This window comes from Martes martes (assembly GCF_963455335.1).
Source record: "Martes martes genome assembly, chromosome: 10".
Classification (NCBI taxonomy): Eukaryota; Metazoa; Chordata; class Mammalia; order Carnivora; family Mustelidae; genus Martes; species Martes martes.
The window spans coordinates 22,060,107-22,082,237 of NC_137898.1; the positions used below are offsets into that span (position 1 = coordinate 22,060,107).

At 39.9% G+C, this 22,131-nt stretch overlaps 1 protein-coding gene across 4 annotated transcripts in view; it reads right to left on the reverse strand.

The window, feature by feature from the left end:
* Nucleotides 1–22,131, reverse strand: part of TTC17 (tetratricopeptide repeat domain 17) — a 126,482-nt gene that overhangs the window by 32,987 nt on the left and 71,364 nt on the right. For 3 of the 4 annotated variants that reach the window (XM_080816969.1, XM_080816971.1, XM_080816972.1), the window contains 2 exons: nucleotides 11,527–11,697; nucleotides 729–988 (listed from right to left, as the gene is read on the reverse strand). In XM_080816969.1, coding sequence (XP_080673095.1) covers nucleotides 729–988; nucleotides 11,527–11,697 — 431 coding nt within the window. The remainder of the gene's footprint in view (nucleotides 1–728; nucleotides 989–11,526; nucleotides 11,698–22,131) is intronic. The other variant, XM_080816970.1, reaches the window with a different exon arrangement.

Genomic DNA, 22,131 nt, shown 5'->3' on the forward strand with positions numbered 1-22,131 from the left:
CTCAGGATTGTGAGATGGAGTTCTGTACTGGGCTTCAACTGAGCAAAGAACCTACTTAAGATTCTCTCCCTTGGCGGCGCCTGGGTGGCTCAGTGGGTTAAAGCCTCTGCCTTTGGCTCGGGTCATGATCTCAGGGTCCTGGGATCGAGCCCCGTGTCAGGCTCTCTGCTCAGTGGGGACCCTGCTTCCTCTTCTCTCTCTGCCTGCCTCTCTGTCTACTTGTGGTCTCTGTCTGTCAAATAAATAAATAAAAATTAAAAAAAAAAAAGAAAGATTCTCTCCCTCCCTCTGTCCCTCTCCACCTCCTCCCCACCCCACCCCCGACTTGAGCTCTCTTTTTCTAAAAACAAGAGAGTAACCAGTCCTATTCTAGAGTTCTATTTCATTCTTACAGGTCTAAATGAAAAACGTTTTGTAAAATGAACAAATAGTCTAGCCCTGAAGGGTGTATAGAGGAAACTGAAAATGAAGATGTCTGGGCTGGGCAGGTGCAGGCATGCAGGCTGGACAGCCTCCCCCTTCGTCTGCCTTCTGGAAGAGCTAGCGATACAGACGGAAGTAAAGGGAAATGTTCCTCAGTACAAGGCCCATTCGAGGGCTGACGGGAATGTGGAGTAAAGTGGTGCCACACCCCCAAGAGAGATATCACACTCTGCGAACTTGGAAGCCCCCACCCCCACCAAGACCTGGGCTATGGTTTGGTGTGAACGGACTTGGCAAACTCTCACCCATTCTGTGGCTTCATCATCTTCACTTCTGCAGTCTCCGTAGCAAGAGCTTCTGGCCACTCCATCCTGGGGACCCTTCTTCAGCACTCGTATCCCCTGCAAATCCAGACGCCGCCCTTTCATCTCCAGGGCTCCCCCAAAGCCTTCCAGGGGCCATGCCTGTTGAAATTCGTCCACCAAAGCCAGTATCTCTTCAGACATTTTTGTTTCATCTGAATTCTCCATCTCATCGGAACCATTGCTCTCCTCAACCACTGTACCTGAAATTTGAGCGCCCACATGTCATTAAAGATTTCATAGAACTCACTCCAGTACTTGGATGACTCCGACCTTGCTGTCTGAGCAGCTTTGGCTCTGCTTGGAGCAAATTCGATAACCACCCATAAAAATGCCACCCATCATCATGCACAATAAAATGTCCTCTTTGCTGTGTAGCTTTGTCAAAAACTTGGATAAGGACAACAGTAGCAGCAAGGTGGCAGGCAGGCACTGATTACTATATCACTAGTGAGCAGGGGGAAGGCTATTTTATAGACTGAAAAAAAATAGTATTTTTTTCAGTATTACTGAAAAAAAAAGACCCACTTGCTTTAAATATTTTTTAAATAAAAAATAGTATTTTTTTCAGTATTACTGAAAAAAAAAGACCCACTTGCTTTAAATATAAGACACGGATGGCAAAGGTGAAGTTTATTATGTTATTTATTAAATATGTGAGATCCTTGAAGTTTTTTTCAAATAGCATATGGAAAATCATGGCTGCATGTCCAGGCCATACAGTCTAACTGCCTTACCTGAACAACGACTTGTTTAATGGGTAATCATCCTAATTCTACATTCAGGCTCCTATTTTCACTAATGGCTGGTGTAAAAGAAATGGTGATGCGAGTAGTGTAATATTTTCCTAAAATGGTTATCAAGACATTATTTGTTATGTTGCTCAAGTTTCTTATGTAAAGACTTCCATGGATGTTTCCCAGTACAATGGCCTAGAAAAATTCTTTCTCTTGAGAAGTCAGTGTTTCTACTGTTATACATTAAAGGTTATATAACCCTACATGTTCCCTTCTATGCCTAGATAACTAGAACATTTAGGGCAAAAATTTGTCTGAGTTTCTTAATAGAATGCTTTCCTTTCTTTAAAAAAAAACAAAACAAAACAAAACTTTATTACTTAACTTTTGCTATTTTGAATTAATGGCTGAATCTTATAGTGTGTGTTCATGAAAGTCATCTCCAATACTTTCTGGATGTAGACAGGGTACAAAAACAAATAAAATGGAATACCTCCTTTTGTAATATGTGTCTACTGGACAACCTGAGAGCTTAGGGTTGATTGCTCAGAAAATGCCAGTCTACATTATCCTAGTTAAGTCATCCCAATAACCTTCAGTTGCTAACTCTGGTTTGTTCAGTGATTTAAAACATGGTACTAATAAGGCCAAGTTCAGGAATCTCACTTCCGTATTGACCAGACCCATAACCATAGTGAGTATGAACTCACTTTAGAAATGCACAGTATTAGTCTCTAGGGAGGCATGGAGTGAGAAAAGTAGCTGACCACCAAGGCTAAAAGCCACATTAAGCTTTGATCCCTACACCCAGAGTGTCTCTCTTGGCTCTGGTGGCATCTCTATCTTCCATCCCACTTTCTATTCCAGAAAGTGGGAAGGTCTGTTGTCAGGCTGGGAGTACCGTTAGAAATCTGTTAATCTTTCTTGAAAGAACTATAAGGCTCCTCCATTTGATAACAAGTGACTTTGAAATGTACTGTTGTCCTTTCAAGTAAGTTTCTTTTAGGTTTTTTGAACCAATCTACTGGGGGGTTTTTTGCTTATTACTGAGATAAGCATAAAGTAAAATAGGGGTTTACAAGGGCATTTTCTTTAGAATATTCAGATAAAGATGGCTGTTGCCTAAATTATGTGGCAAATACTATATCTAATTTTCAGTTTCTATCTTGTTTACTACTATATCCTGAATGTCCAACATTGTACGTGACACTTAACAGGCACGGTTTAGAATGAGTTAATGGAACTGGGGAATATTTTGGTTTGTGAGGTTCTTGAGGATCTGCTGCTCCAGCCGTTGCCTTGTCCTGTTGGTGATTCAAGACTTTATAAACTCTAAGGTTGTCATGTGTTAAAAGCAAGCATCATGTCCTTAACATAATGTCTGGCATACTATATGATTTACTAATTTTTCAGTAGCTAACTCAGGAAAAATACCTGGACAGGGTTGCTATGGGGACCCCAAAAAGCAACTTAAGTAGAAGAACTATCTGCCATCTGACTTGCAGCAACAGAGTTCTAAGTATGTCTTTTTTTCTTTCTTTTTTTTTTTTTTTTAAAGATTTTATTTATTTGACACAGAGAGAGAGGTCACAAGCAGGCAGAAAGACAGGCCAAGGGGGAGGGGGAAGCAGGCTTCCCGCCAAGAAGAGAGCCCAATGCGGGGCTCCATCCCAGGACCCTGAGATCATGACCTGAGCCGAAGGCAGAGGCTTAACCCACTGAGCCACCCAGGCGCCCCAGAGTTCTAAGTACTTCTCATGTTATTTTAGCTTCCTGTCCTTCCTTCTCCTATGGGCACCACGGGATTTCCTGCACCTAGTCCTGAGACAGAAAAGGGGTTTTGATATATTTGGCGGCAGCCAAGAGTACGGGCTTAAAGAAAAGTGGCTTTTGGCCAAAGGTAAACTGCAGGTAACTAATTCCCCAGGGTATAGTTAGAGCCGCATGCATATGGATGAGGTGTTTGGAAACCTTATTTCCATTCAGTAACTACAAGTATTCTAAATAAATAAAGCTGTTCAGTTGCAAAGAGTTCTGCAAGCCCAGTTCCAAAGGTTAATGCTCCCCATGCCCAGACCATATGGAAATATATATATCATTACTGAAAAGTTCTTAGAGAAAGGGCCTTTCATTGACGGAAACTGGTATTCCAATCAAGAGAGACTATGGAACTTGCTGCAGGCTTTTGCTGCTGGCAGCCACTAGTCCTTTCAAAGACTGTAGGGGTGGGGGTAGTAGCAATTCCTAAAGAACACTAAATAAAGGTGAGGAATGGGGAGATCATTAATGTGCTATGAGTTAGAAACAATAAACCAATCTTATTTATTTAGAACCTACTATGTGCCTATTTCATGCTATGAGCCATATAGGTGGTAACAAAAAGAATCTGAGGAATTAAATACAGTTCGACAGCATGGGGGTTAGGGGCGTTGACCCCCACAGTTGAATATCCACATATAGCTTTTGTTTCTCCAAAAACTTACCTACTAATAGCCTCCGGCTGACTGGAAGCCTTACCGATAACATAATAGTCGATTAACATGTATTTCGTATGTTATAGGTATTATATACTGTATCCTTATAATAAAGGAAGCTAAAATGTGTTGTTAAGAACATAATAAGAGAAGATAAAGTACTATATGGTATTTGTCAAAAAAATCTGCACATAGGTGGATGTATGCAGTTCAAACCTGTATTGTTCAAGGGTCAACTGTATAATCAGGTTGGAGACACTAAACTATATACATAAAATAATCAGAGCATAATTACATTTAAATACTTTTTTTCCTAGAGGAAAAGCATAGTTGAGTGTGGTCACAACATGCTTCCTAGAGGAAGGCAGACTCCTGAGGCAGGGTTTGGACAGGCGGAGGGCCAGGGAGGGCCGAGAGGGAGGAGCTTGAAAGTATATACTCTCACACCCACATGTACACACACTGATGTAGACATATGAAAGGCAGTATGTGAAGGCACTACTCATTTCACGTGAACTAGAACAAAGAATGCATACAGATGATATCAGCAAACAAGATACTTAGGGAAGGCGGGTGACACTGAGGACGTCTTAGAAAGTCGGGAGGAAGATGCATTGTAAAGGGAGCCTCCTGTTTGCTAAACAGAATAACAACAAGACGAGAGCCATAATGTGGCCTATGCAGGCCAGAGTGGTAACCCAGCTGGCATACTCAGAGGTGGAGAAGGAAGACAGAGGACAGAGCCCAGTTAGAAAGGTATTTCAACAATCTCTCTACAGTTCTTTAAAGAGAAGCTGGCCTAGGGTGAAGACTGAAAAAGAGGAATTCTGAAGAGGGAGGAGAAAAAGGTACGTGAAGAAATTTCAGTGGGCAAAAATAAAATTTGGTGGTTAAATGGATAAAATGACAAAGAATAGGGTAAGTTCAAAGATAATTTCAAGATTTCAAAGCCTAATGTAAAACAGGAAATATCTGAAGTTTTAGAATCTATGAAAGTGAAAACAACGCTATGTAAAAAGATTATGGAATTAGGAGAGGGCGATAGGACTTATCATGTTGGGATTTCAGACACTTACTCATTAACTCATTTAAACATTTGTTGCCTGTGTCCAAAAATGTGCTGAGGGCTCATAATAGAACCACCCATGGAGCTTACGGTCTAGGTTAGGATGGATGGAAGAACATATCTCCAGGCACTGTCTAATTCTGGAAATACAGAATTCAGATTTGGAGAGGTCTGGATCATAGAAGGTTTTAAATTACAGTTGAAGCAAGAAGAAAAAGTAAAATATTAGGATTGCTGCTTGTGGGACCAATGGTATAATATAAACTAAAAATAGATAAACTGAGATCTGTATCTAATATTTTATCTTCTTTAACATGTACCATTTTCACACTGGAAAAATGAGAATAAATATTATGAAGTGAAGAGACTGTGAGAATCCACACTGAGGCTTAGATGAGTTCATGTTTTTTCACTTGGATGAATCCTATCTCAGGTACTAGGAAAACTTATAGCTGAGTTTGAGCCATGTCAGGTAGACTGTCAAGAATCACAGGGACTAGGGGCGCCTGGGTGGCTCAGTCAGTTAAGAGTCTACCTTCAACTCAGGTCATGATCTCAAGGTCCTGGGATCAAGGACCCTGCCCAGCCGGGAGCCTGCTTCTCCTTCTCCCTCTGCCCCTCCCCCTGCTTGTGCTTGCGCACGCACCGTCTCTCTCAAATAAATAAATAAATAAAATCTTAAACAAACAAACAAAAATCACGGGAACTAGGAGAAGTGTTGAGAGACCAAGAGAAGTATAGGTTGTCCTCAAAAAGAAAAAAAAAAAAGAAAGAAAGAAAGGAAAAGAGAAGAAGAAGGGGAGGAGGAAGGAAAAGAAAAAGAAGTCCTACATAATCCTGCAATGTTCCAGACACACCTGGAGATTCATCGGTAAGTGTGGGCACCGAAGTTTAAGGAATTTTCAAAACAGAGCACACTGATAGAAACGTGACTTGGTGGAAGTGCCCAAAACCACATTAAATGAAGGACTGAGGAAACCAAAGTGACCCCATGGAAGGAACAGTAGCTGACATAGTACACACACACACAAATCAGGCTTAAAACGTATCTTGCTAGAAATATTTTTTTCTTCTTTTTTAAAACATTTTTTTAAATTTTTTTTTTAAGATTTTATTTATTTATTTGACAGACAGAGATCACAAGTAGGCAGAGGGGCAGGCAGAGAGAGAGGAGGGGGAAGCAGGCTCCCCGCTGAGCAGAGAGCCCGATGTGGGGCTCGATCCCAGGACCTTGGGATCATGACCCAAGACGAAGGCAGAGGCTTTAACCCACTGAGCCACCCAGGCGCCCCTTCTTTTTTAAAACATTTTATTTTTTGACAGAGAGTGAGAGAGCAAGAGAGAGTGTGAGCGTCGGGGGAGGGCTAGAGAAAGATGGAGAGAGTTCCAAGCAGACTCCAAGGCTGAGTGTGGAGCCTGATGTGGGGCTCAATCTCACAACCCTGAGATTGGGGCCCTGAGATCACGACCTGAGCAGACATCAAGAGTCAGATGCTTAACTGACCAAGCTACCCAGGAGCCCAGAAAGATTTTTTTTTTTAAATTCTAGAAAGATTACTTTGAGATTGGTGAAGGTACTAAGAGCCGTAACTGGAGTTGTTCAAGGAAACAAGGACATTTAGCTAAGGAAGCAAAACCATGGGGCGTAGGGTAGGTGGGAGAAGTGTCATCTTCAAATGTGATATTAATGAGAAACAAGGCTGACTTCGTTAGCTTCAGAGGGCAGGACTGGAGATGAGAAGTCACATTTTTGCTCAATATTAGGGAAGACTTTTAAACAGTCAAAAAATGGAATGAGCTACCAAGGGAGACTGAGCTCCCTGGCCTGCAGCAGAAGCCAAAGCCACACAATGACTTATTGAGGATGCTCCTGAGAGGGAGTGGGACACCAGATGAGTAAAAGAAAGTGACTCTATTGGGTAAGAAACAGTATTAATAATCTTGGAAGAGAGATTTTATCAAGAAGAGTTTTAGGAAGCAGAGAATGAAATGAAAGATGAGTTCTACCTTCAAAACAAAGCAGACTGACAGCAAGAAGAGGTGAAGATCATACATTCGAAGAGATGACCAGCAAAAAAAGGTCCTTCCTTCAAAATCTGACTCAAGACATCTCCAGAAAGTCTTACATGATTAATAACAATAGGCTCGAGTACGAGAATACGGTTTCTGAAGGCAAGCAAGGCACATTCTACCTCTGAGGATGATACTACAGAGATATATCTCCCTCTGGCTCGTAAAATAAAAAGAATATACTGTGGAATTAGACAAATTTGGTTTCATACAAAGACTCCACCACCATAGGACCTTTGGCAATTCTGTCTTGAGTTCTAGTACTTACTTTAAAAGGCAGTGATCTGGTTTTGAAGTCAAGTAGACTTCCTTAAGATTTCATGAGTGAACAACGGCATAATATTTAAAGCCAGTAATTTCAAAGCACAAAAGGCTTAAATGAAAAGTCAGACTAAGGTAGGTAGGGAAACTGACTTTTCAGAAAAAAAACAACAAATCATCAAATTTTCATTTGCACCACTGGTGTTTTAGCTGGGTCAGTACAGCAAGAGAAAACGGACTTTCAAGAAGATAACCCAGAAAAGCAAACAGGTAATCTTTCCTCTAACTCTTGTGGAAATGTCAAGGTTCCCTTTAACTGAACAGATGTTTATTGAGCAGATCAGTATCTGCTCAGTGTATGTATTTGTGAGGACTTTGGCTCACAAGCAGCCTCTAAATCTGGAAGCAGTAGAGTCAGCAGTAGAGTCACGCGCATGTGTGCAGAAGTGAACACTGAGCTCCAACTGTGTACCCGGCTCTAAAAGAAATGTTTCATTTAAATACTAATCACTTGAGGGATTTTGTTTTTTTGTTTTTAAATTAATGAAGTAAGGGAAGCTCAGAAAGAATAAGTAACTTGCCCAAGATTTAACAACAAGTTGGTTTGGTGAAAGGACATGGTAGCAAGATCTCTAAATACAAAACCTATGTTCTTCCTTCTACATCTCAGATTTACCGGGGAGGATTTTTGTACTAGATGATGAGGTATTAAAGCAGTGGTTTTCATATGTTAATCAGTGACACAATTTGTACCAATCCTTAGCAAAATAAAAAACATAAAAAGGATATGTATATAAAATTATAATACGCACATACAACACACACACACATCCAGATACAAATTTTTGGAGTAAGGTTGCTGACTGTCCATTTTTGAAAAAGACTTGACCTTTATTGTGAGATTGTCTTTGTACTTTTTGACATTAAAATTTTCTTTGCTTTTATAAAATAATGGTAACAGCAGATGCTAGTTTTCTTTAAAAATAACCTTACTAATTAAAAAATAAAGTTCTAATCCATCAAAGCCTCTATTTCTGAGACCTGGAGCCAAAGGGCACAATGCATGGGATTAGTTTTAGTTCTGCTACCTACTGACGATCTCGGGCAAGGAACCCAACTTCTCTGAGTCTCAATTTTCTCATCTATAAGATGGGCTTGATAATAGTATCTATTTCACATAGTTAACACATAATTCATAAGTTCGTAAAATATATATGTTACTGAAGTGAACATATGCTTGTAAATGGTAAAGTATCATAGAAAGGTAGTGATTATCATAAGTTATTGGTTACTGGAAAGGGCTTAACTATTGTATTTCTTTAAATTTTCCTCCAAAAATAGAATTTTCAAAAATTCTTTAATGTCTATACTTGGCTTTTATTATAACACATTTTTATTATAACACACTATTTACATTAAAAAAATTGAGTTTTTCTCACTCTGATAACCATACCGCAGGAAGCCTCCTGGTATGAACCTACTAACATATCATGAATGTTGTCCCTGTGGACTTGTTTGTATCTAGGGAAAAGAAGAAGGTGCTCCCAGAATTCAACATATGGCAAAGAAAAGTTAGTACTTGAGAGTGAAACCAGTCAGAGTCATCATTATAGTATGGATTGAATTAGCAATCTGTAAAGGAATCCACCCTAAGAGACAGTCTGCGTGATGCTGAAGGGACCTGGAAAAGACCCCATCTCAGCCAGGGCAACCATATTGCCTTTCCAGTACAGGGATGGATGGAACTCCATGGGGAACATGGGACTAAAGAAACTTAACTTAGTCACTAGGTTATAATCTATCTCAAACAATGGTATATTATTTGTAAAATGAGACAAACATCAAGATTCTGGTTGGGTTTTATCTGAATTGTCTGAAGAAAAAAAACATCTAATTTGGTAGTCATAAGTATTCTGGTCATGAGGGAGCTGTATTACATTGGAATAGGAACAGTTTGTATAAACTGAACGAAACACCCCTTATCATTACTCAATTTCATTTGTGGTGATTCTGAGTTTATCAAGCAACCTCATGATGTCCACTTGGTTGTGTGGGTACCTGATACCAGGTAGAGACAAGAGGCTGCCAGGCACTAGAGAGGAGTAGCTCCCTCATAAATGAATAAACTGCCTATCCAGTTTAAGAATCCATCTCTTTTGAAATGGTAAATGGAAATTAGTTTTCTTAAAGCCCAATGATTTCTGACAGAACTGATGAAACTAATTTTCTAAACCTGCAAAGGTGAAGGTCAAAACTTGCCCTCTGAGGCCTAGCTTGCTTCTCTTGGACATCATTTTTAAATATACACTACTACTTAGAAGGAAACACAGATTTTGTAATTGCTAAATATGCTAATCCAACCCACACAGGAAGACAAATGCCACAATTCATTACTTTAACGAATATTTACTGTACACAGAAATGAAGTTACATAGGACATGATATATAAGAAGTTCACAGTCTGATGGGAAATAAGACATGTAAGCGTTCACATTGTATGAAATGTGCCTTGACAAAAAGTGGGAACAAGACAGTGTATGGAGCAACTAAATGCCTGGAGAACTTTGTGACTCCTTCACAGAGGAGGTGACATTTAAGCTGAATCTTGGAGGTGCGTTAAGAGTCGTCCACATAAAGCAAAAAGTACGCAGGGGCCATTCCCAGCCTGTGCAGACATGGAGGCTCCAACAGCATGGCATGGCGGGAAATGGTGCAAGGTTTATACATCCTGCTATGTAGAGTACTGTTAGATGGTGCACTTGGAGACAAAACTAAGGACCAAACTGCCATGTATCCTATACTATGATACTGGATTCTTCCTACAGGTAACAGAGAGCCATGGAAAATTTAAACATAGGCAACTTACCTGATCAGATCTGATTTTAGAAACAACTCTTCAGACACAAAATATACTGGTAATAGGGGTTGCTTCTGCTTTTAAAATTTTGTACCCATTACATGTATTATCTCTCTCCTGCAAACACACACACACTCTCTCTCTCCCTCTCCCCATACACACAGAAGTAAAGGACTGGATATTGGGAATTCAATTATGAAGCTACTGCAATTGCCCAAGCAGAATGAAGAAAGTCCGAATTCAGACAGTGGCAGAAGGAAATAGATGAAGAGATGAACGGATGCAACAGGTCTTGGATACAGTGGTGACTGGGCGAGTTGTGATGCCATCAACAAACAGCAGGGACATAGGAATTAGAAGCAGTTCAAGTAAAATGAAGTGAAAATGAGGACAAGTTCAATTTTGGATATGTGAAATTTGAAGTGCCTATGGCACATTGAGATAGAGAACACTAGAAAAGTGGAAATAAGATCTAGTGTTGTAGAGAATGTGCTAGCTGAAAAGAGAGATTTGGAGTCACTGTTATACTCAAAAGTATTTGAGACACAAAGAGATAAAACACAGAGTGTTAAAAAGAGGGATAAGGAAAAAAAGACCAAGGTCGAGATCCTGGGTAACCCAACAAGTAAGAGGCAAAGTCAAGAATAAGTGAAAGAAATGGAAAAAACTGTCCTGAGGACAGGAAGAGAGCCAAGGGCAAGTGATACCCCAGAAGCCGAGAGGAGAAGAAGAGAGTTTCAAAGAGCGGGGAGTTGTGCATAGATCCAAACACAGCAAAGTGGTTAAGAAGGATGAGTACTACAAAGTCATTCTTTTTAGCAATTATGCATTGACCGATAATGTCAAGAACTGTTCAGTACAGCATAGCTCAAAATGTGGTCATGGAATGGACCTTTAGGAGAGGGCCTGGTAGGTATGTCTATTATTCCAAATCTTTAAATATTACTGGGTTAGTGTAAATATAAGTTATCTTGCTTTTTTCAATGGCTTGCTCAGTAGACTACTGATATTGAGAACAAAGACTCGTATATAAATGAATCAAATTTGTCTTAGCAAAATAAGACATGGAGGTGAAAGAGAAAAAAAAGAAGTGTGAAGAGCTTTTTCACACGCTAGCCTGTCTTCTACCTCACACCTGAGGGTCACCCTTGTGATTCTACAAATATAATGAGTGGCTGTTAAAAGAAGGAAACTATTTAGAGTAAAGAAAAGCCTAAACTCAAAGCTTGAGAGTTGATTTTACCCCAGAAGCACAGCTCAGGTCAAATCAACTTACTTTCAAGTCTAAGGGCATCTGAGTCCCTCCCTGAATTCTCAACAGAGAGTACAGGCTCCTCCTCTGTTCCTGTCTCAGAGGGCTCTTCTTCGGCAGCATCCAGTGACTGTGAGTTGTCAAAATATTTCTGTTTGTCATGGCTGTTGTCCAGGGTTTTCTCATGACAATTACCTCAATGACAAGAGACACAGAGACAGCATATTAGAAACATCTCTCTTAGGTAGTCCCAAGGCTCAAGGTCTTCAAGTAGCAGGAAGAGCAAAAAGATGATGGTGTCAGTTTTTCTCCCGCAGGACATACAAAAATCAGTGAGCTGGAGCACCACGAGCCAGATCTTCATTGTGACTCAAGATTTTGCACTGAAGTTCAAGTTTCACCTGCTAGGCCAGCATAAGAACCAAGTGTTTGGGGGAAAAATTATGACAACAAAGATCAATTCCCAAGATCTCACTGCATTTACAATGAATGACTGTGAAATATTTCTTTGAAAGTCAGAGACATCACAAAAAAGTAAGTTTCCTTCTGTTTGTCTTTCAAGGGCGAGAAATGACCAATTAGTACCTGAGTAAGTCTGGAGATGGATGAACTATAGCAGAGAAATATAATATCCATTCTTGAATCACAAAATATAATATCCATTCTCGAGGCCTCAAAATGAAAGAAACATCAAAAGGCAAAGGATTATATATTAAAAACCAAGGACTTAAAAAGGGATGGTGGTGGCCGAAAATCCATGTTTAAGACCGCAACATCACAAAGATGTGCATTATTCTTTTGGAAAACGAATTCTGCTCATGTAAAGATTTACCTTAGTGTAAAATGTCACATCTGGAACGTAATTGTTGCATTCTCTGTTACTTTCTGCTGTGCACAGGGAGCCTGACCTCTTTGTTTTGCCAGTGAGCTGAAGAGCCTTGACCCTCTTAGGGATTGTGTGTTTATATGGATAAAGAGCCACTGCCCTGCTCCACCTGATGGCCATTCTCTGGGTAGGGGAATGTGTTACTAGGTTGGTGTGTCTGATGTGGCAGTGATCTGCCAGCTGAGCAGGACTCCTCTTCCTCTTACATTTGATGTGCACTGTCACGAACCATGTATGTTCAGTGGAAGCCTCTACATCTCTCCTCTCACAGGACAATTCTTCCAGTAAGAGTATCTAAGTAACTTCCCTCCTTTACCAGAACCTTCAAACATGCTCTACAGGTTCATTTTTAATAGAAAATTGTCCCAAAGAGATGTATGTAGCCAATTAAGCTCTCTCTGCAGCAATGGAAGTACAAGAAGTCTCTTTCTGGATTTGAAGATTCCCTTTTAGATTTCATAATTGAGGAAAGCACTTCTCATGCCATTTCTGTTATTGTGCCAGGAAAACATAATGGGCTCAAAACCTTTCCCAACTTATGGAGTTTGCAGTAAGGGAACTGCACGCTTAAGGAGTCACTTCTATTTTCCAGTTCTACACTCACACATCTGAGGCTACCATATTTAATAAGGTTACGTCAGAAACCGAATTTTTTTGTTTCAGAGGAGCTTTAGCTCTTAAGCTCACAAGCAACTTGGGAAGACAGTAAATACAAGACAACAAACAATAATGAGGTAGCATACTGTGGCAACTAGGTGCTTCAGAGAATAAGCTTTGAGCAGGTAAACCCTAATTTTGAGGAAAAGGTAGTATAGGACTTAAAAACAGGGAATTACAAGGAAGGGAGCCAGGATCTCCTGAGTGCTTTGTATTTTTTCTTCTACTTACCCCTCAAAAATGCCTTGTGAAATAACTGATTTTCATTGTACAGATAAGGAAACTGAGTCTCAGTGAAATCAAGTAACTTGCCTAAGGTGAAGCAGTAAGTGGTAGATCTGAGATTTCAATCAGTTCTATCCTACTAGAAAGCCTCTTGGCTTTCCAACAGTCAATGCCACCTCTTTAGCAGAAATGAGAAGGTGGCACCGTACGCAGGAAGGAATTATGTGTTGAGCAAAGCAACAGGCACAGGAGTTCTCATTTGTGTTTGGTAAACGATGAGAACCAGTTTGAGAGATGGAAGGTTGTATGGTGGGGTGTGTGCGCGCGCCCATCAAAGGTTGACAGGAAAGATGCCATGATCAATGACAGTCAATCTTTCTTCAAATTCTTCTGTGAGAGAACAGAAGTAGAGGATCAGTTTCTGCTTCTGTCTTTACCATTGAGTATGTGCAGGTAAGTATGGGGAAGCTAAGCATAAGAGCATTAAAATAAAGTAGTGAAAACAAACAATTGTACACACCCAACTAACTAAAATTGACTATGAAGAACATCACAATTCCTAGCGACAACTCTTAACTGGGATATAAATAAGCATGACCATTAAAGACACACAGAAAATAATGATGACAATGATGTTGATGATTTTCAAACATACATTATTCCCAGTGACTGTTTTCTGCTTTCAGCTTTGGTGAGTTTGCCTCTAAAGCATCCTGCACCTGGACACAGGCTGAGTGAAACAATGTTACAAAAGCAAAGGACAAACCTTTTAACACTGGGACCCAGTAAAATACTGTGTTTTCTGCAATTGCTTCCTCCTCCAACCTCTGCCTCTCTGATTTTTCTCTCCCACTCTCTTCCCATTATGAAAATTTAATTGGTTTCATCTTTTTAAATGTCTGCAATATATAAAAATGCCTCATAGGTAATTTATAAGATATGATGTGCATAAGATCCTGAAGCTAAAATTAGTCCTGCATGACCTCAAACCCAGACGCCTTCTTGCAGGAAGCCTTGTGCATTCTAAGAATGTCTTGTCCTCCAACTCAGGAAATTGGGGCCAACATCTCCGAGAGGGAGGGCAGAAGAGGGGATTAGGGAGAATTGGGAATAAAAAGGAATAAGTTTATGTTACAGTATTTGTTCCAAGTAGGCAGAACCAAAATGATCAGGTAAAAGCTATATGCTTTAAGGATTCACTTTGATTTTCAAGTTAGAACTGTTAATATTAATTTCCTTAGGCTGACAGTTAAAGACAGACTGGTTCAGTGTTCTGTTGTGATTTACATAATTATTTTAGGCTAATAATAAAAAGCCAAATTGCCTATTTTTTAAATTGCTCCTTCCGGTTGTCTGAAGGAGAACTGAAACACTTCAGAAAGAAGTAAAGTTTCTATTCTTTGGGCTGCAGTACAGGTCTACTCTAGGTCAAAGGGGAACTAAAAAAAGTTGCCTATATGGAAAAATTGTCACTTGTCTTCCCAGCAGAGGTGGAGATGATGTCCTCATTAAAGAAACACAGGAAAATGTTGGCAAAAGAAAAATGGAAAGATACCTAAAAAGTAACAAGTCATCTTCCATGCATATGACTATTATTTTTTGCTGATGCAGAAATGAGGAGATTTTGTGTTAGACTAACCTTGTGAGGCACGATTTCTTTCTATCTTTCTTTTTTTCTAAGGAACTACATGATTTAAATGAAACGCTTTGGATAACAAGGTCCCAAGTGAAAAAGGAAGCACTCTTCTGTGCTATACTGCTGTGCTATATACTTGCTTGCAAAGCATTTAGCATCTAATTCAAATCCTGACAGTTTGGTTTTTCTTGGAAGTAGGCAACTACACAGCAATACCAACTAAGCATAAAACTCCAGGTAGGGTATTTCTGATTCTGGAATTGCTATGCGATCTTAGACATATCAACATCCTTTTCTGTGGCTAGAGTATCGTCTGCATAAACTGAATTATTAATAGTAACCTATCCTACAAGGGTGTTCTGGAAAACAACTAAATATTTAATATATCGTGTCAAAGCATTAAGTCTCCTAAGGCAAAGGCACAATTTATCCTGTGGCTAAACAGGTTTTCAGAGTAAACTAAGTTCTCAGGAACGCCTATCATTACTAAGGCTGAGGAAATCTCCTATCTTCTCATAATTCTGTTTACAGAGGGCCCAGAAGAATACTTATTTTCTAGAATTGGGTAAGCACTTACTCTTTAAAAAAACATGCTTACCTTCTGAATCTTTTAAGTTGGCAAGCCATTCCTGGCTGGGTACTTTTAGGATCTTTTAGGATTAGTTATAACAAAGAAATGCCACAAATAAATTGAGAGGAATCAGCTTTGAAAGAGCCACATAACTAGAGCTAGTCTAGAAGAATAAAGGCTCACGTAGTTCTATTAGCCTAGAGCATCGTGGCTAAGAGCTCAGATGAGCCAGCCTAAACAAGTTCCAATCCTGTTTCTACTACTTTCGAGCTGCATACAGCAGGGCAAGTTACTTTTACTCTTTTTGTGTATCAGTTTCTTCATCTGCAAACTGAGCTTCATGGTAGTGCCCACTTCACAGAGTTGCTAAAATTCAATTTAAGAAGTGAGACCATGCCTAGCACATGGTGAGCTATTACTGTTGTCTCTCTGAAAAGTTGCAAAGGAATAAATTATCCCAACGTCATCTCTTCCACCAAGGCCTTCCACCTATAGCCCAACTCGATCTCTGTATGAGCCACTGGCTCTAGAAGTCATCAGGGGATCTGCCTCATTTCAGTGTCAATGTATGTGCGTGTGGGTGTGTGTGTAAGAGATGATGAAGGCAGTACAGAGTTCACTTCTACTGGGCTTTTAGAAGAAAACAGCAACTAATTCAGATTCAACTGCTTGGCATATCTGAATCCTAAAATACTTAGCACATTTAGAAATTTGCCTCAGTCTGCTCTATGTTCTCTGAATTCATGGCCTTACAATATGAAAAGAGACCACAGATCTGCTGTTCAGTTAAATCAACACTTACCTCTCTGCACCCCACAATGTGTGTTATATTGTGACATATTAAAGGTTGGCGCCAGTCTTCTTCCAAATTTTCCTTGCTTGAACATACTTCCCCCATGCAACAAATAATGTAATACTCCTATGCTTCCTATTATATAATTACTTTTTTCTAAGGCATAAATAACAAACTGATTTATAATAGGAACTAGAATTTGAATTTTATGTTGCTGAAGGCAAAGTAACAGATGTTAGAAAAATGGCCTTTCTGAACAGTGGAATATTCTAAAGATATCTTTACTATCCCTGTTCTAACTGGATTATATTATACTCTAAGGTCTCCTTTCTTATGCCTATAAGAAAAATTACCTTACAGGAGGCATTCTGGTACATTCAACTAAATATAAGGTACCCGGGTGGAAAATACAGGTAACATTGTCCCCTTAATAGACATGAGTGTTTTACAGTATTTATCTTTCTCCTTATCTTTCTACTCAACTCCACTCAAATTATGCAGCTATGTAACATTTTTTTTCCTGTATACAGGTAACACCGTGAAAGTTTTATTATAATTTTAGATAACTCAAAGCTTCATGATATTTCCCTAGTAAGATAATCTTTTAGAAAAGGTAGTAAAATAAATCATGAAGTGAACAGAAGTCTATCTTTCAGTTGCTCACCATGCTATGCAAAGTTACTTTAAAAATACTAGCAGGAAATGTTAACTGTGGGTGTTAGGTGGGGCTTGGTACCACACAAAGTAATAAGCCTATCTGATGAAGAAAGAAACCTTTCTGGGAATAGGTATCTTTAAGATTTCTACTTCCAGAGGTTGTGACAGAGGTCCTGTAGACCTGGTTCCTAGAAGAGCATTCCACGGTATGAACTCAAATCCGGTCTTAGTGGCAGCCTGTCTGTACACACTTGAGCCAATCAACTTACTTCTGTGTCTAGATTCTTTAACTGAAATGAGAGCACTCCTGGGACACAGCACTAGTGAAACCACCAGAAAGAGGGGCCTCGGAGCTCCCTGGGTCTGGGTGAGACCTAGCTTGCTGATGATCACGCTGGAGACAGCAGTGAGGCTGCCTCACCTCCTTTGCCCTGTGCTGCCCTCTACTTAAGAAAGATAAGAGAAATCATTTCGACAGAAGTATTGGCTCCTCAGACTTGTTCTCATTCAGCAATTACTGCCAAAGGAAATTCTTTGCGGGAGGTTTAAAGTAATGGTTATGTACTGACTGACCTTAAAAGTGCAATGCCAGATAGAAAACAATCCATATTAAAGACTTGAAATTAGCAACCTCGGAATTATATAGGCTTTCCCTCCTGGTGAGGTGAATGAGTCAGAAGCAAGTTCAAAAAAGAAAAACTATGGAAAGGCTGTGAACTCAAATACAAGTGTGTGTGTGGGGGGGGGTGTATGTATGTGTGTGTGTGTTTTCCTTTTACTACACATTACAGGTCTGAAGTCTATGCTGGGGACCACTTGGTCCACATATGGGAGGGCAGTCTGCTTTGCCTAGGGATTCAAGTCTGCACTGCTTTCTGTAGACTTAAATTCCCAACCTCCCTTTAGAGGAGAAAAATGAGAGCTGGGTGTAAATCTGGCCTGTCTTCCCATGTGGCCTTCTCTTAAGTGACTGTGGCATAGAGGGCAAAGGCAGCCAGTTGAGACACAGACACCATAACCTGTGGTCTGTGGAAATAACTCCAGTGATGGAATCCAAACTCTTGGCAGCTACTGTTTCCTTTAGAAATGTGAAGAATCAGATTCGATCTCTAAACAAGGGAATTTAAACATTCACCAAAAGTTTACTATGAAAGATTTTCCCATGCAGATAGTACACTGAAGAAGAAAGCTAGTTCATTGCCACAGCTGCTAGTAGTCGTCATCGTCGTGATCTTAGTAGTAGTCTTAGTCACAGTATTTAAATCTCTGGGTTAGTTCAGCTGAGGCAAACTTGTTTCAAGCAAGTGTGCTGGGTTTCTAAACCCAACAGGTTTTCTCTGATTTACTGATTTACCCATAAATGATGGTTTTCCCATGAGGGTCGACAAGGACACATGTTTGTAACTTTCATCGAAAACAGTGCATACAGGGAGTGAGAGAATGCAGGCTCTAGGACATGTCAGCTCCTAGTGGACAAGAGAGACAGTATGATTTCTTTCGTCTTCTCCCTCCTATGGTGTGGGAGCCACAGACTTTAAAAGAAGATCTGTATCTATATATGCATATTGAGTGGGGGTTTGGTGTAAAGCATTCTGGGTAAATGGTGGGTGGACACAAGTTAATTACTCTTTATTACTAGGTATTCTCAGTAGTTCAAACTTGAAATATCACCAGCTACTTTGTCATTTAAGTACATTCTATGTGCTAATCAATAGGGGGCGGGGCGCAGAATGTATGGTGGGCCAGAGTATGAAAATGAAAAATGGACTGGTCCCTGCTCTCAATGAGCTGAAGAAGTCTTGTAGGAGAGTTGTGTCTCATGCACAAATAACTATAATGGCAAGACACAGGAGCTTTAGGAGAGGAACAGGTAGAATGATTCGTTACAGATTACTTATAACTAAGGGCTTGGGTAAGGCATATGGCAGAGGTGGACCTTGAAGGATGGGTAAGATTAGGATTTTTGGAGAGGGGAAGGGCATGATGGAGGGTGAGGAGGAGGAGCTGCAGAAAACACGAGCAAACACATGGATCCAGGAAAGTGGGATGTGTGTAGTAAAGGAAACAGGCTATCCACAGTATTATCCTCCTATATTACGGTTACAATTTCCATTGACTTTGCCAGAAGCAGAAAGATATTAAAGTATTTATGTGGTCAGCGAGCTTAAATCCAGCACATCTATTTGAGGCAACCACACATACTTGAGTTGATTTCACTCAATTCTTAATAGTTAGAATAAGCCTACAAACAGGTGGTAGGGGCAGGGGCTTAGATTTCCTAGCTACCCACAACCTTCAGGGTTTATCATTTGCCTCTCCCTTCCCCTGCTGCAAGTGAATGGTCACCTGCTGGTGTTGAGGAAAGGAATCTAGCAGGAAAATCAACAGACCTTAACTCTGGCCCTCTTCCTCAAAATACAAATGGAGCCACAGAAGTAGCACAGTGGGGAAGGGACCTACCATCAGAAGCACTTACTTGTTGGGTTTATCAGGATTGCCCTTTTTCCTATTGAAAGGGTATTAGGCCAGGTCAAGCCTAATAAGATGTCAAAGGTTACTTGTTTTTTTTTTTTAATTCCTCGGGGTAAGTGAATCATAAGGATGTTTTTAAATGAGAACTCAAGTCCCTAGTTATTCTAGAATCGATAAGGACTTGAACCTAGTAATATCTCATAGGACTCATATGTGAAAAAAAGGGCATTAGCAATTGTCCTTTTCATTGGTATGGGTAGTGAGTATATTTAAACCAAGGGTTTTTTGGTTTTTTTTTTGTTTTATTTAAAAGGCCACTTAAGTCCCTCCACCATGGAACATTTTAAGGAGGGCCTTGTGGATTTCAGAAACAAAGTTCCCTAGTTGCCTGACAGCAGACACCACTTCGTGGGAATTAGATTAAGACAAGCATTTTGATTAGAGCATATCTAAGTATATATAACCAATGCACTAAATCAAGTAAAAAGCATGGAGAAATAAATGATGCTATCACACTTTTTCCTTTTGCTTTATGTCACCAAATGAAAGTCACCTGGAGGCATTCATCTTGGTGGCCACTTTGCACATAATAACATGGTTTCTAAGACCTTACACTTTTCCAATTTTTTTTTAAAGATTTTATTTATTTATTTGACAGACAGAGATCACAAGTAGGCAGAGAGGCAGGCAGAGAGAGGGGGGAAGCAGGCTCCCTGATGAGCAGAGAGACCGATGCGGGGCTCGATCTCAGGACCCTGAGATCATGACCTGAGCCGAAGGCAGAGGCTCAACCCACTGAGCCACCCAGGTGCCCCTACTTTTCCAATTTTTAACATTTATGCTTTTTAGGCAGTGAAAGAGGTGGGGAATTGTTTAATTTTTTTGTTCATGTTAGGTTTTTCCCTAGCTATATTTCACACTGCCAAGGGAAACCTGGCTATGTTATTAGACGTGCGGCAGGAATAGGAACATCTGATCAACAAATGGTACACTATCAACTGCCACCGACCTCCAGCTCTTTTTCCTGAAATTTGATATGCTTGTAATTTTTTTATAATAATCACTTTGGATATGTGATCTGACTGGGTTATTAACCTGTGCCTGATAGCTAAAAAGGTTTAAATTGCTTTGGGTTTGGCAAATTTCAAATGGCAAATTTAGGCTTGTTATTATAAAAAGCAATTAAATGAGAAGATAAATCCAAAGCTACGGAATTTAAATTTCTCCTGCATTTTCAAGATCATAACCAAATAAACCGTGCTGACTAAGAAAAAGTTAAGAGATGGGATGCCTGGGTGGCTCAGTCGGTTAAGCGTCTGCCTTCGGCTCGGGTCGTGATCCTGGGGTCCTGGGATCAAGTCCTGCATCCTCCTTGCTCGGCGGGAAGCCTGCTTCTCCTCCTGCCTGCTGCTCTCACTGCTTATACTCTCCCTCTCTCTCTCTCTCTCTGACAAATAAATAAAATATTAAAAAAAAAAGTTAAGAGATTACTGAAATTTTCTTGGTCAAAGAGCATGGTAGTTTAGTATGAAATACTATCTGGCTACTAGTAATTACAACACTGGAAGAAAAAAGGTGGGAAAAAAATCAAAGCCAGCATTCCACATACACATATATATGCCAGATAGCCTCAGTCATACATATTTTAAAACTAACTAATGTTCTTTTGTAGTGATCATCAGGTTTAACTGCTTTATTTCCATCAGGCCATGAAACTGAGTAGAAATCATTCAATGATTAAATTTGTAAAAGGGTTTAAAGACTTAGTGCTAATAGTGTTAAAAATTTCAAAGCTGGGAATTCACTTCAAATGGCTGGCTCACAGCGCACAGAAAGAACTTACAGAGGCACAAGTCACTTAAAAAAAAAAAAAAAGAGCTCATTCCACCAACGCAGAATGGACTTCCAGTGTGTGTGTATGTGTGTGTGCACACGCACGTGTGCAGGTGCACAAGTTCTGAATCAGAATAATCTTTTTGAAGGGGAAGAGTCGTGCAAATGCTTCCTATATAGGATGGCAAAATAGCTCTAAAAACATCACCAACACTGAATGGAAGCTGAAATTTAAAAAGAAAGACAGCAACCAATGAACTTGCCTAACTTACAGAATTAGCTGCCTTCAGTTCTTATCAGGAGACTGATCCACAACTCCAGTCACAAACCATATTAAAAGTACCTTGTTCAATCATTACTAAGGGCTAGATTAAACAGACCCCATCTTGCTCATCCTTACTATCTTCTTGTAGGTGTACAATCACTTTGTCCATAGTGATCTGAGTGTAGGAAATTACAGTGAGCTCCTGATGTACGATGGAGCCTACATACAAAGAAAGATGTCCAAGTATAACTTCCCAACCCTATCTGTAGATAAGTGATCATAAATTAGGATTAATGATGCCATCCAGTGGGTATCCTCAAACTACACAAAGAGCAGAAAGGAGGCAGAACTGTGTTCTAAATTTAAGTTAGTACCCCAAAATATAACTGACTTCTGTTAGGAGACTCAAGATAGTAACTCTAATACTGGTGGAGACCATTTGCACACCTCAAGTGTTAAGCTCAGCAATTCAGAGATATTATAAATTTATTTTTAGATCAGTGAATAAAAGTATTCCATAACTGAGTAACAACCTCCGCTGACGTCAAGCAGTGCTACGGAAACGTCTATACTGACGGCTCAGTTGCTACCCTCAGTCTCGTCTATACTGACGGCTCAGTTGCTACCCTCAGTC